We start from the raw sequence: 11,967 nt of genomic DNA, 5'->3' as shown, positions 1-11,967 counted from the left end.
TATTGCTGTTGTTGGCTTTTGTGGGGGTTTTTACATATACAGTTTTACAGTATGCTTTTATTTTGAAATAGGAAATACAAACCGGAAGCTATGATCTTATTCAGTCAGTAGCTCGGCGTTGTCCTGGAGCTTGGCGACTTTCATCTACTTGACACTTTTTTTTTTTTTTTTGTACTAGAAATGTTATACTGAGGAGATATTAGATTAACTCCGGAACGGGCATGGCGAAAGAACAACAGCCCCAATGGGTGGATATTTTAAGAAGGAGGTTAGAAAACTCCAAAAAAGGTAAGACAACATGTAAACTAAGGGGACATACAGGCTAACGTTAGCTACTTTGGACTGATAGCCAGAGTCGTTGCTTTGCTATCACAACATGAATTTGCTTTTGATCCATGATCCTGTGTCTGTACAGATGAGAGAAGCGACGAGGAAAAGAAAGCAGAGGAAACTGAGCTGTTCACCAAATATTACACAGAGTGGAAGGGAGGAGGCGACAAAGACAAGTCCTACAAGAACATCCCACGGTTTTACTACAGGGTAGTTACACATCCACACGACATATGTTAACACAAGGGTAAAGTGTTGTCAATTCTGTTATTTTGATTGTTTTATAGTACAAGACAGGGGACTTAACTCATTGCCATTACTAATTTACAATAAATAGATTCATTTGAAGATAATTATTTACAACGTGTAATTTTACATTTAGAGGACCAGGTTTTGTAAGAGAAGTGGTCATAGTCACACAGATTTTGCCCCAAAATAATTAAACTACAAGATTAATTTGGGTAAGGTACTGTGTGGCAGGACACCCTAAATTTTATTGAAACTATATGACACTGGAAAAAGCAAACTAATGAAATGCAGTTTTTCTGCTCCACAACTCAGCTGTTTGATGGTGTGATGATTCCAACAGTGATAATAAAGCTCTGACATTACAGTATGGTACAGTAATAGTAATATAATGGCAGTAGTGATGATGACTATGATGTTGATTGTGTCATCACTGATGTGTAGTTGCCGTGCTCTGATACATGCTTGCTATTACACTTTTATTATTTTTATTATATTATTATTTTATTATCTGACAGATCCTTAAAAAGTCTTAAAAGGCACTAAATCAACATCTAAAAATAGGGCTTTAAATAGTATTAAAATGTCTTAAAACAGTCTTTCAAAAGTCTTAAAAATGCTAGATGCGGTAAGATTGGTGGGAATTGTTTTTCTGATGTTGTATTGTTAAAGCTCAAAATAATTGGTAAATCTGAAGAAATAATTATAAAAAGTTACAGAATGCCTCTTGCATCAACATCACAAAAAAGTAATGTATTATGTTACAATAGATATTAGGCAAAATTATCCCGTATCTTAAGTAACTGGTGTCAGTTAATGATTTACTTTCCTTTAATTTTGGTTTCTGTAAGATTGGTCTTAAATTTTATTACAAGTGGCATCAAAAAGGTCTTCAAAAGTCTGAAATCCCACTTTCTTTAAGCTGTAGGAACCCTGTTAAATGATAAAGATGAGGAAAAAAAGAAGTGAAAATAACTCAGGTGATGCTGATGATGCTCTGTAGCTACCAGCTGAGGATGAAGTGTTACTTCAGAAGCTGAGAGAGGAATCCAGAGCCGTCTTCCTCCAAAGGAAGAGCCGAGAGCTGCTGGATAATGAGGAACTACAGGTAAAACACACACACACACACACACATACACACCTAAAAGCAGTCAGTCACAAAAGTATGACTTTTACTTCTGCATAAAAAAACAAAAGCAAAAGACTGTTATTTGGTGTCCATAAACTTTGTGGTCTTTTTACCTTACTATTTGTCTTTTCGCAGAATCTGTGGTTTCTGCTCGATAAGCACCAGGTGCCTCCAGTGAGTGGAGAGGAGGCCATGATCAGCTATGAAGCCTACCTGCAGGTCGGGGAGAAAGCTGGGCCCAAGTGCAAGTAAGTAACAGGAAGTAGAGATTTACCGTCAACCGTACAGTTCAGATAATAAACCCTGTGTCAGTCCTGTTTATGTGTTTATGTTTGAACCAAAGATTCATGCCAAATCAAAGGTTGATTGTGGGGAATCCCTCGCCACTCCTTGACTTGTGCAATAGAATAATTGTATATTTGAACAGAAACACAGAAAATCCTTCTTGCATTGAAAATGTATTCACTACCTCTGGTTGCCAGAGATGCATTTAATGACATTAAACAACCCAAGCTGCACACACACTCTGTGTGGATGAAACTTAACTTTTGAACAAGGAAATAAACACAGTGGGTTAATATGTCAGCGTGTGTCCACTATCAGCTTTATAGAGTTTGAATATTAAAGAAATTGGGTAATGTTTTCATTTTGCAAAGGAAAGAGGAATCTGAATTTGGTGTGTTAAGCAGAGAGATTAAAGAAAATTCTGTACCCAGAGGAAGAAACAACCCTTTTGAAACTTGAGCAAATTAGTTTGAAATTGAAATCATAGAAACAAGGTGATGAGTAGGAAATGACCCAAAACTTAGCAATGAATTAGTAAAAAATTCCAAGAAAACTGCCTGAAAATGAGTTTTAAAAAGTACAAAATCATTCTATAACATAATTTTGAATATATAATTGTAATCATTACAGTATAGCTTTCTGTACACTTTCTCCTTGCTTATTCTCTTCTTAAATCTAAATCTACTAATTACTTGTAGTTTGTGGAACATTTCTTGCAGAGTTGCTCATTGCATTTCCCATGTTTTTGGTTTCAGAGGGTTAAGTTCTTCTGAAAGGGGTCTGAATGCAGCACTAAAATCATGACATCTACCCAAGTTCCAAAGGGGTAATAGCAGATGTAAAAGGGGAAATCTGGCTTTCAGATCAAATAAAGTAATATATTGAAGAGTAAAAATGTATTTCCCCTTCTCTCCTTGCTCTGTCAGAAAATTCTTCACAGCCAGGGTGTACTCCAAGCTGCTCCACAGTGACCCTTACGGCAGAATCTCCATCATGCAGTTCTTTAACTACGTCATGAGGAAAGGTTTGGACCCTATATTTGGCTCTCTTGTCTAGCTTGTCTCTTGGTACACATTTAGCAGGGATCAAAACTCTAGATAAATAAGATAAATAAGTATAGTAAATCTTTAGAAGGTAAAAAACAAATAAAAGGGCTTCATTACTTTCAACTGATACAATTTTCTGAACATAGGTCACATCAGGATATTTCTCTTCATATTTGGTTTTGTTAGTATTTCCCAGCCCTGATTACTTTCCTGGATGTGTCTTGTCATTGAATAATGCTCATTTCCATTATCTCTGTACATCTAGTGTGGCTGCATCAGACCCGGATAGGTCTGAGTTTGTATGATGTGGCTGGACAGGGCCACCTCAGGGAGTCGGTAAGGATTTTTATGAATAACACACTTTAAAAAAAGTGTATTAGCACTGAAATAAAAATAAAAAAATAAAGCAAAAAGTTGACATTAATCACCTTGTGTAGGATCTGGAGAATTACATCCTGGAGCTGATCCCCACTCTGCCTCAGCTGGACGGACTGGAGAAGTCCTTCTACTCATTCTACGTCTGCACAGCTGTTCGCAAGTTCTTTTTCTTCCTCGACCCACTCCGAACAGGTGAGCCTGAAAAAGTATCTTTAATGTAAAATGTTAAAAAAATACACGTCAAAGGGTTGTTTTAACAGTTTTAAATGTGTAAGATAGAAGGATTCAGGGACAGGTGCTTCATTCAAAGTAATATCTGTGCCTATTATGTGTTTTAAAGATGCGACACAGAAATTTCGAGTTTACAAAGTGAAAAAAATTAATTATTGAGTGTATTTATGTTTTATTTTTCTTCAGGAAAGATTAAAATCCAGGATATATTGGCGTGCAGTTTTCTGGACGACTTGTTGGAGGTAGGGTTTTTTTTTATCTCTCACATTGCTTAACCTTTTTAGGTCCATCGTTTGTCTGTTTTAACAACTTCTGTCTCGATTCATCAGTTCTAAAAGTATATGTGATAAAATGTTTATTGTTTATTAGATTTATTTTTCTTCTAATTGAAGAACTAAATAGTGTAGGCAGTAAATGTAATGGTGACCCCAAAAGATGTGTCACTTTGTGGCTGTGTTACAAAAATTAATGCTGGGGGTATTTGTTGGTTACTTTATGAAATATTACAACATCACAATGCAAATCCATTATCAGGCAATATTCCCACAAAAAAGTAAAGTTCAGCTGACAGATCAGTGATTTCATGCTTATGCGCCCTCTCACCCTCTTTCTTCTCCCTCTGGGCTCTTAGTTGAGAGATGAGGAGCTGTCTAAAGAGAGTCAGGAGTCCAACTGGTTTTCAGCTCCCTCTGCTCTCCGAGTCTACGGTGAGGAAACATCTGTGCATGAGTGTCAGGTTCCCAGTCTCACGTCAAATGTCACACGATACTTAGGAATAATATATATTATTAGTGCCTCCTAAATGAAGAGATTTTGGTGGGAATATGGAGAATCCAGACTCTGGGTCTGTAGAAATAAAGCAGCATTGATATGTGTATGTAAAAAACCAGCTCAGCAAAGATCACAGACTGCAGCCAGTCAGCCGCTGTGTTTCTGCTGTGTCTGGATTATTTTTATATCTTTGTGTCTCTATAGGCCAGTACCTCAACCTGGATAAAGACCACAACGGCATGTTGAGCAAAGAGGAGCTTTCACGCTACGGCACAGCCACGCTCACCTCAGTCTTCCTGGACAGAGTGTTTCAGGAGTGCCTTACCTACGACGGAGAGATGGTACAATCAAAAACAGTGTCTGTGGGACAGTTGTGGTAGACAGACAGACGGGTGACATATTTAAATCCTTGTCATTATTTCAGCAAGTTTCTGGGAATCTAGTGGAGTCTAGAGGTTTTTTAATAGTTGTGGTGGAGAGTGCAGCCTCATCAGTCTAACATCACCCAAAGGTGCTCAACAGGGCTGAGATTTGATGACTGCGAAGCTCAAAACATGTGATTCACTCCCTTTTGTACACTCATCAAACTGTTCAGTTAGCTGTGGTTGTTATTTATGTCCTCACATTTATGCAAGGTTTTCTTTTAATCATTCACCTGTCTCTATGTTAATTTTCAACTTCAATCAAACTCATTATGTTAATGTTCAGCTGCCTACTGAGTCAACACTGTCCTCTCTGGGCAAGTGACACAATTGTGGTGACCTTTTTTTAATGTTGAAAATTATTGGGCATTGGCCTAAATCTCCTCTGTGCAGAATTTTAAGAGATAAATGAGACATTCACTGGACATAACTGCCTCTTCCTCTCTCTCAGGACTATAAGACCTATCTAGACTTTGTGTTGGCGTTGGAAAACAGGAAGGAGCCAGCAGCGTTACAGTACATCTTTAAACTTTTGGACATGGAGAATCAAGGATACCTCAACGTCTTCTCTCTCAACTATTTCTTCAGGGTATTCAAAACTCTTCTTCTTTTCAAAATCAATGCACACATTCACAGAATACCTTGTCTATATCACCATGGAGATCAAATACTTGTTAATCAGCAAATTCGATAAGCCCCCGCCCCCCCCTCCCACTTTTTTTAGGGTCATAACTACAAGATCACACACAAAAAAAAACATTTTTACTCACTGTTTCATGATGCTGTTTTGTGTTTTGTTCTTCAGGCCATTCAGGAGCAGATGAAACTCCACGGTCAGGAGCCTGTCACCTTTCAGGATGTCAAGGTAAAAGTTATACAATTAGAAAAAACCATTTTCAAGGACTGCAAATTGTGTGAAGCACATATGTACACACACACACACACAGTCCAGACATGTTTCTTATACACACCAGTTCTTGTGCCCAGCCTTGCTATGAATATGGCAGCAGAGTGGTGGGTGCTTTTAAGACAGTGAATTTTACTTTCAGTTTATTTTAAATGAACGTCTTCCAATTTCTTTTGACGGAGCTAATGATGGGTCTATCTCAGATTTACATTTATTTTGGCTAACATCAAGTTCATAACAGGAATTTTGTTATGCCAGATAGAAGAATTCTTTGTTTTGGTATTAAAAAATAAAAAATGATGAACCTGCCCGTTCCTCTCCCCAGGATGAGATCTTTGACATGGTGAAACCTAAAGACCCCTACAAGATCACACTCCAGGACTTGGTCAACAGTTGCCAGGGCGATACCGTCACCAGCATCCTGATTGACCTCAACGGCTTCTGGACCTACGAGAACAGAGAAGTGCTGGTCGCCAATGACAACGACAGCAGCAACACAGCTGACCTGGACGACAGCTGAGGATGATTTGGGGTTAAAGTGTGGTAGAGACACTCCTGTTACCCGAAAGGTCACGTTTTTCTCTCCCAACCTTCAAGTGTCCCGCTGAAGTGTCAGCTCTGAGCTCTCCCTGCTGACTCAGGTCGCTCTGCTTCAGTCTGAGCTGTGAAAACCTTGAGATGACAGAGGGAGAAGGAGGAAAGCAGTACTGTGGTCTTTGTGAATACTGCTCTGTGTTCCCATTGTTTTCCTGTAAAGATCTAATAAACCTGTTCTGTTTTTGTCATTGACCTTTATAATAATAAATGTTCCCTTTTTTATGCCGTTGCTGATAATGCCTGAATGTTTACTTTTATCTACATGATGGAAGCACCTCATCATGTTACACACTCAAATGGATTGTCAAATTTCACTTAAAACAGCTATAATTGATACTTTTATATATAACAGTGGATAAACTGACAACATATAATGTAAAATGAGTCATTCACACGTACAAACAAAAGAGTTGTGACTCTTCAGAGCTTTTTAGCATTTTTCAGCACATTGTTTAGATGTTACAGCTTGCAACTTCACTGTTTCGGTTCGCATAATTTGCAAACCAAAAACGGAGCAGAAAGGAAGGAGAATATTGGACTTGCATTTGCTAAGTAGGCAGAAATATGACTCCAAATAAATGTTAATATTGCTTCATTCCTGTCAGATGTGTAAATATGCAACTGTTTGCTTACAAGTTTGTTACTGACCCCAAGTGACCAATAAATTTGTTAAGGTAGTTTAGGGATTTCTAGTACTATTCATGGGGAAGGAAAAAACATTTCCAGAGGTCATTAGTCCGTTCCTCTGAGATTTCACAGGCTGCTCTGGGGATTGTCGTGTGGCCTGAAATGCGTGTTTTCATGGCAGCTTTTCTAAAATAATTGTCATGCAAGGTGCAATGCTTATAGTTTTTTGCAATGAAATTGTAAGGACAAATAAAAAATTTCAAAAACAGCTGTGATGCTGCCATTGACTAGGGGATTATTATTATAAGCATTCAGTCTTTTCAACAGACTTACAATCTATATTTGATGGTTACTTATTTATTACCATTTTCATTAATAATTTAGTAATGAAGAAATGAAGACATAATATTAGAACATTTTAAATAATGGAAATTGATTTGGGAGCATAAATGTTTATTTACTGTAGTTCTAGCTACTACTAGGCAATAATGTCCAGGTTAAGATTTGGGAGCATTTTTCTAAAATTTAATCTAAACTGCCAATTTTCAGAACCTGCTGATGTCTCTTTTGGCCTTGAATATTTTGTCTTGTCACAATATAATGATGTTTAAAAATTCATATTATCTTTTGACATTTCATGTTAAAACAAGTCGCAGAGCTGGGTCATGAGATTAGGGATAAAGTAATTCAAAACTTTAATGAACAAGACGGAATGAGATTTACTAGATAAGATAGAGAAATGGTTTTATTGACTCTAAATGTTCATGCCTACTGGCACATGATAAAACAACCAATTAAGAAACTTTCTAGAAAGTAAAACAGGTGGTTAATTCCTTTATAACTGTGGAAAAATAAGCAATTTGTTAGGTACAATATATATATATATATGTATATATATGTATGTATATATAAAATTAAAAAAACAAAAAAGTCAACTTTTTGAATGTTTAAAGGTTTTATTAACACGGAAAATATAAATATGTATATACAGATCCATTAAAGGTTTGTTAAAGTAACTTTTGCATATTATGTTGGCCCTTTTTGCACATAAAAAAAGCATGAATAATATCCTTCATTGACTAGTGAAAGACATTCACCCACCAAGTGTTTTAATATACTACTTGTGGTCTGATATGTTGGGATTCCTTTGTCAGTACATTTTATTTTCTTATTTTATATAGTATGGTATTGTATTGTAAAGCACTTTGTAACACTGGTTTAGAAAAGTGCTATTGAAATAAAGTTATTATTATTAGAACTATTATTATTATCTAGAAAAACATTTAAACATCTATTCCTGTGCTGGATCATTTTAAGAGCCACTCTGAGGTCTGTCACCACACAGCCATGTCAGAGGATAAAAATAATCAATAAGAAGCTTATGATAGCTCAGTCTCAGCGTTACGCCCGCTGCGCAGTTAAACACTCATATGAAAGGCTTCCACAAGGACACTTAAAGAATGAGCCCTGAACACATGAAGGTAGTAGCACTGTATATGGTCAACTTTACATGCCACCAATTATCAATAAATCTGAGAACTACCATTTTATTATTGTAAATCTATATTGGCTTAAAGTTGCCCTTTTGGCATTTGCTACAGAAGACAATTAGCACTACAAGATGTTTCTGTTTGTCAGTCGATATAGGTATCATCACAGAAACTACAATTACAACATTTCTTTGAGGTTTATATTGAAGTTACAGTCAGAACTACTGGACAGTTTCTCTTGTGCTATTACCATTGAATTCCAAGTTATGCTTACCAGAAGGGCCATACAAGGAAGTAAATGATGCTTAATAAAGATGTAATAGCACCATTACGTTACGTATGAGCAGGCATATCTTATGCTCAGTAGGGAAACAATGAATGCTATGAATGTAGCTCCTCGATAAGCCAGCCCTAGTTGATAACTCAACATATTATAGTACAGGTGTTCAAATAGCAGGAAGCTACAGAAGTCTTGAGAAGGTATTCACAACTACTAAAAGGCTGAAGCTGCAATTTTGTGTTGAATATTATGTTGAAACTGTAAATGTTTATTTAGTTCTAGCTACTGATGGCATCACTCCCTGCTTAACTTTATAGCTTAGGAGTCAAAAACTACCGAGCTTTATTACTCTGCAAATGCACACGTCAGGCGTAGGCAATGATGTCCGAGTAAAGAAGCAATGAAAGAGACTGAGAGCAGAAATGGCTGAGCAGTGCCAGTATCAGGCCTTCGCCTAAATGGAAATGTCTGTTCGTGTTGTTGATTACTGTTTCATGTAAGATCCAGCATTTGTATCACTTTGTCACCAGATAGCAATTCAAAGTGAGTTGAGCCCAAGTAAGGTCAACAAATAGTTAAATGATGCATGAAGGTCTTGCATATGATTTCAAAACTATACACAAATGTACATTCACTGGTAAGGCTAGTGCAGTCACTTCCACAGCCCTTTTAAATTTTCCCTGCACTGTTTACTAGGTTCTCTTTTTATAAAATAAAAACATAGAAAAATAACAATATTATTAATCTATACAGCTAAGTAAATTAAGGTTTTTGCCAACAGATAGAAATATGTGAGTGTTTGTGGTTTTTCTGTGCGTGTCAGTTTTCAGGAGGGAAGGGGAGAAGGGACTCTGTTGGTGTCTGCAGTGTTGAGAGAAGGTTCAGGTTCCAGCTCAAAGCTAATGTTTACAAAGGAGGCTCCAGATGCTTCTGGCTGCTCCACAGTAGCAGGATCATCCTGCTCGCCTCTCCGCTGCTCCGCAAACCGACGCTCCGCCATGTCAGCCAAACGATTCTCCTCCTCTTCCTCCTCCTCCTGCAAGGCAACGCCAGTGTGTGTGGTGACTAATACTACTAATGATTATTATTTGACAGTTGATGCATGTGTGCTTTTATGGGTATGTCATTCTTTAATATTTACAGATGAAAATACAAATCAAACTGAAGGATGTGTACATATGCAAGTGTCCTACCTCTTTCTTTATGCGGTAATACTCATCGATAGCATACTGGTATTTAGGAGTAGTGATGCCAAACAGAGAGGCCAGTCTCTCTCCCATGTAGTCACACACTGCAGGAAACACACACATTTAACAAAGTTATCTTCTAACATTTAACCCAGCTTTTTTGTGATCATTTAGGGTGTGAAATAAGGAGAACTAAAATCAACCATGCACAGTTTAAGTGTGAAACAAGCTATCAAATACATTGTGACACATTCCTGGATAGTATCTAATTGATTCAGTTTGCTAATATTTCAGTAATTCTGCAGAATATTAACTTTCCCTGACATCCTTTGTCTGGAAAACTCATGATGTTTCAGAACCTTGTAAAATGTGACTGGTCCTTGCCATCATGAATGCCGACTGAAACAGTCGACTACTTTACCTGATATAGTGGAGGTGCCCATTCTCCAAAGGTGGAACCAGAAGTATGGACCCCAGGTCAGTTTCGACTAAAATACACATGAAGATAACATGACAATTGGACCACATCTGCTGATCAAACACTAAAGACCTCACACAGAACATCCTAAGCATCATTAAAGGCATTATTTCAAACCTGATGTCAACATGAAGCAGAACTGCAGTGCATAACCCTTCAAGCTGACAGCCCAACCCTCTAACTGGACATTAACCACTGTGTCTTTTTTGAAAGTATCCCTAGCAGCAGCCAAAGTCAGATTTTTTTCTACATCCTACAAATTATATCCTCGATAAGAGCATAAGAGGATTATATCTATTCAGTATCTTTAAGGTGTCTCATATTTCAAATTACTTGGCCAAGCGGAATGGATTTGCAACTGACCAGAAATTTAGGTTTTTCATGTTACACAGGACTGAGAGAAGGAAGGCTGTGACCAGCATCTTGCATCAGAAGCTGTAAAATTCTGATGGATTCAGTAAAGTGACTGTAAAGTTTTTAATCACAGCCTACCGGATCTACAGTAACAGCATCTCTCTTTGCAGGAGCCTCCACTTCATCCTCTTCATCAGTGCTGTACTCCTCCATGGTCTCTCCACTGGCAAAGAAGATGGTCCTGCGGGGAACCTTCACCCTGCCCTGCCTGCCCACTGAGTCTCCCATCTCCACCCTCTCAAAGTCTGTTGCCCCTCCAAGACTCTGTCAATACAAACAGAATAAATATGAAATATTAAACAGAAATTAAAGTTATATAATAACACAATTATTAATATTTGAAGTCATATTAAAGTACAGTATATTATAATTGATTTTAGCATATGTAACTGCCTAAGTGCGCTGAATGTGCAAGCAAACATTTATTCTGACGGAGTTAAAGTGCCCTTCCACACTATTAATAAACTTAACTAACTAAGGTGTTATAAAACTAACTCTGTTTGTATAAAAATTATATACCACTTCATGTACTGTAGCTTCACAGTAAGGTAAGTACCGGCTTTGTTGACAAAACTCGGTTAACGTGTCAACTGCAAATCACTGGCTCGTAAATTAGCTTTAGCTTAGTTTAGCTACTTTGTGTTTGTTGACTGTTAGCTTCTCAGCTAAGGAAGTACTTCACTATTAATCAGCTAAGTATTTGTTTTATCGTTCACAAATACAAAAAGCGGTGAAAGTTGCATTGCAAGGACCCACCTTATCAGTTTCCATAGTTTGTCCAAGTGAGACGTTGACATTGGTTAAATACAACGACAAATCTGCCATCTCAGTCACTTCTTCCACCTCACCACGATCTGTTGTCTGGGTTCAGTCAGCACCACTTCCTCTGAGATTTTTCAGAATAAAAGCTTTTTGTGCACAATGCAGGTTGTTTGACGGTTATTATACGTTCCTGTATTTAGTGGTCACTACTCTGCACAATATGAATGTCCTTCCCACCGTTTAAATACTCTATTTTTCATTTTATTTTAGCATAAATAAATACAAAAAATACACATTATTATTATTATTATTATTAATGATAATAATTAATAATATAATAAAAAAGAAAAAAACTAGGATAATCATTTTACTATTTGTAGTATATTT

At 37.2% G+C, this 11,967-nt stretch overlaps 2 protein-coding genes across 2 annotated transcripts; one reads left to right on the top strand and one right to left on the bottom strand.

The window, feature by feature from the left end:
• The first annotated feature begins 91 nt into the window (after positions 1 to 91).
• On the top strand, positions 92 to 6,571 carry ppp2r3c (protein phosphatase 2, regulatory subunit B'', gamma). The gene is made up of 13 exons (XM_042500830.1): positions 92 to 288; positions 416 to 540; positions 1,580 to 1,684; positions 1,841 to 1,953; positions 2,917 to 3,014; positions 3,302 to 3,372; positions 3,474 to 3,606; positions 3,832 to 3,887; positions 4,277 to 4,352; positions 4,621 to 4,757; positions 5,290 to 5,427; positions 5,644 to 5,703; positions 6,071 to 6,571. Exons 1-13 carry the CDS (start codon positions 222 to 224, stop codon positions 6,263 to 6,265), a joined length of 1,374 nt encoding a protein of 457 aa, XP_042356764.1. The 5' UTR covers positions 92 to 221; the 3' UTR covers positions 6,266 to 6,571.
• Positions 6,572 to 7,905: 1,334 nt separating this feature from the next.
• fam177a1 (family with sequence similarity 177 member A1) lies at positions 7,906 to 11,704 on the bottom strand. Its single transcript, XM_042500174.1, has 5 exons — positions 11,575 to 11,704; positions 10,897 to 11,082; positions 10,348 to 10,414; positions 9,933 to 10,030; positions 7,906 to 9,775 (listed from the first exon to the last, which is right to left on the bottom strand). Exons 1-5 carry the CDS (start codon positions 11,641 to 11,643, stop codon positions 9,566 to 9,568), a joined length of 630 nt encoding a protein of 209 aa, XP_042356108.1. The 5' UTR covers positions 11,644 to 11,704; the 3' UTR covers positions 7,906 to 9,565.
• Between the last annotated feature and the right edge of the window lie 263 nt (positions 11,705 to 11,967).

This window comes from Plectropomus leopardus, chromosome 14, assembly GCF_008729295.1.
Source record: "Plectropomus leopardus isolate mb chromosome 14, YSFRI_Pleo_2.0, whole genome shotgun sequence".
Classification (NCBI taxonomy): Eukaryota; Metazoa; Chordata; class Actinopteri; order Perciformes; family Serranidae; genus Plectropomus; species Plectropomus leopardus.
This window is presented reverse-complemented; position numbering and strand designations above follow the sequence as displayed.

Bases quoted from the DNA above. Each gene is read 5' to 3' on its own strand.
- ppp2r3c (XM_042500830.1), top strand. From the start codon at position 222: ATGGCGAAAGAACAACAGCCCCAATGGGTGGATATTTTAAGAAGGAGG. The intron at 3,607-3,831 runs GTGAGCCTGAAA...ATTTTTCTTCAG, and splicing joins CCTCGACCCACTCCGAACAG to GAAAGATTAAAATCCAGGAT. The intron at 4,758-5,289 runs GTACAATCAAAA...CCTCTCTCTCAG, and splicing joins TTACCTACGACGGAGAGATG to GACTATAAGACCTATCTAGA.
- fam177a1 (XM_042500174.1), bottom strand. From the start codon at position 11,643: ATGGCAGATTTGTCGTTGTATTTAACCAATGTCAACGTCTCACTTGGA. The intron at 10,031-10,347 runs GTAAAGTAGTCG...TGTTTCCTGCAG, and splicing joins GGGCACCTCCACTATATCAG to TGTGTGACTACATGGGAGAG. The intron at 9,776-9,932 runs GTAGGACACTTG...GTTGCCTTGCAG, and splicing joins ATTACCGCATAAAGAAAGAG to GAGGAGGAGGAAGAGGAGGA.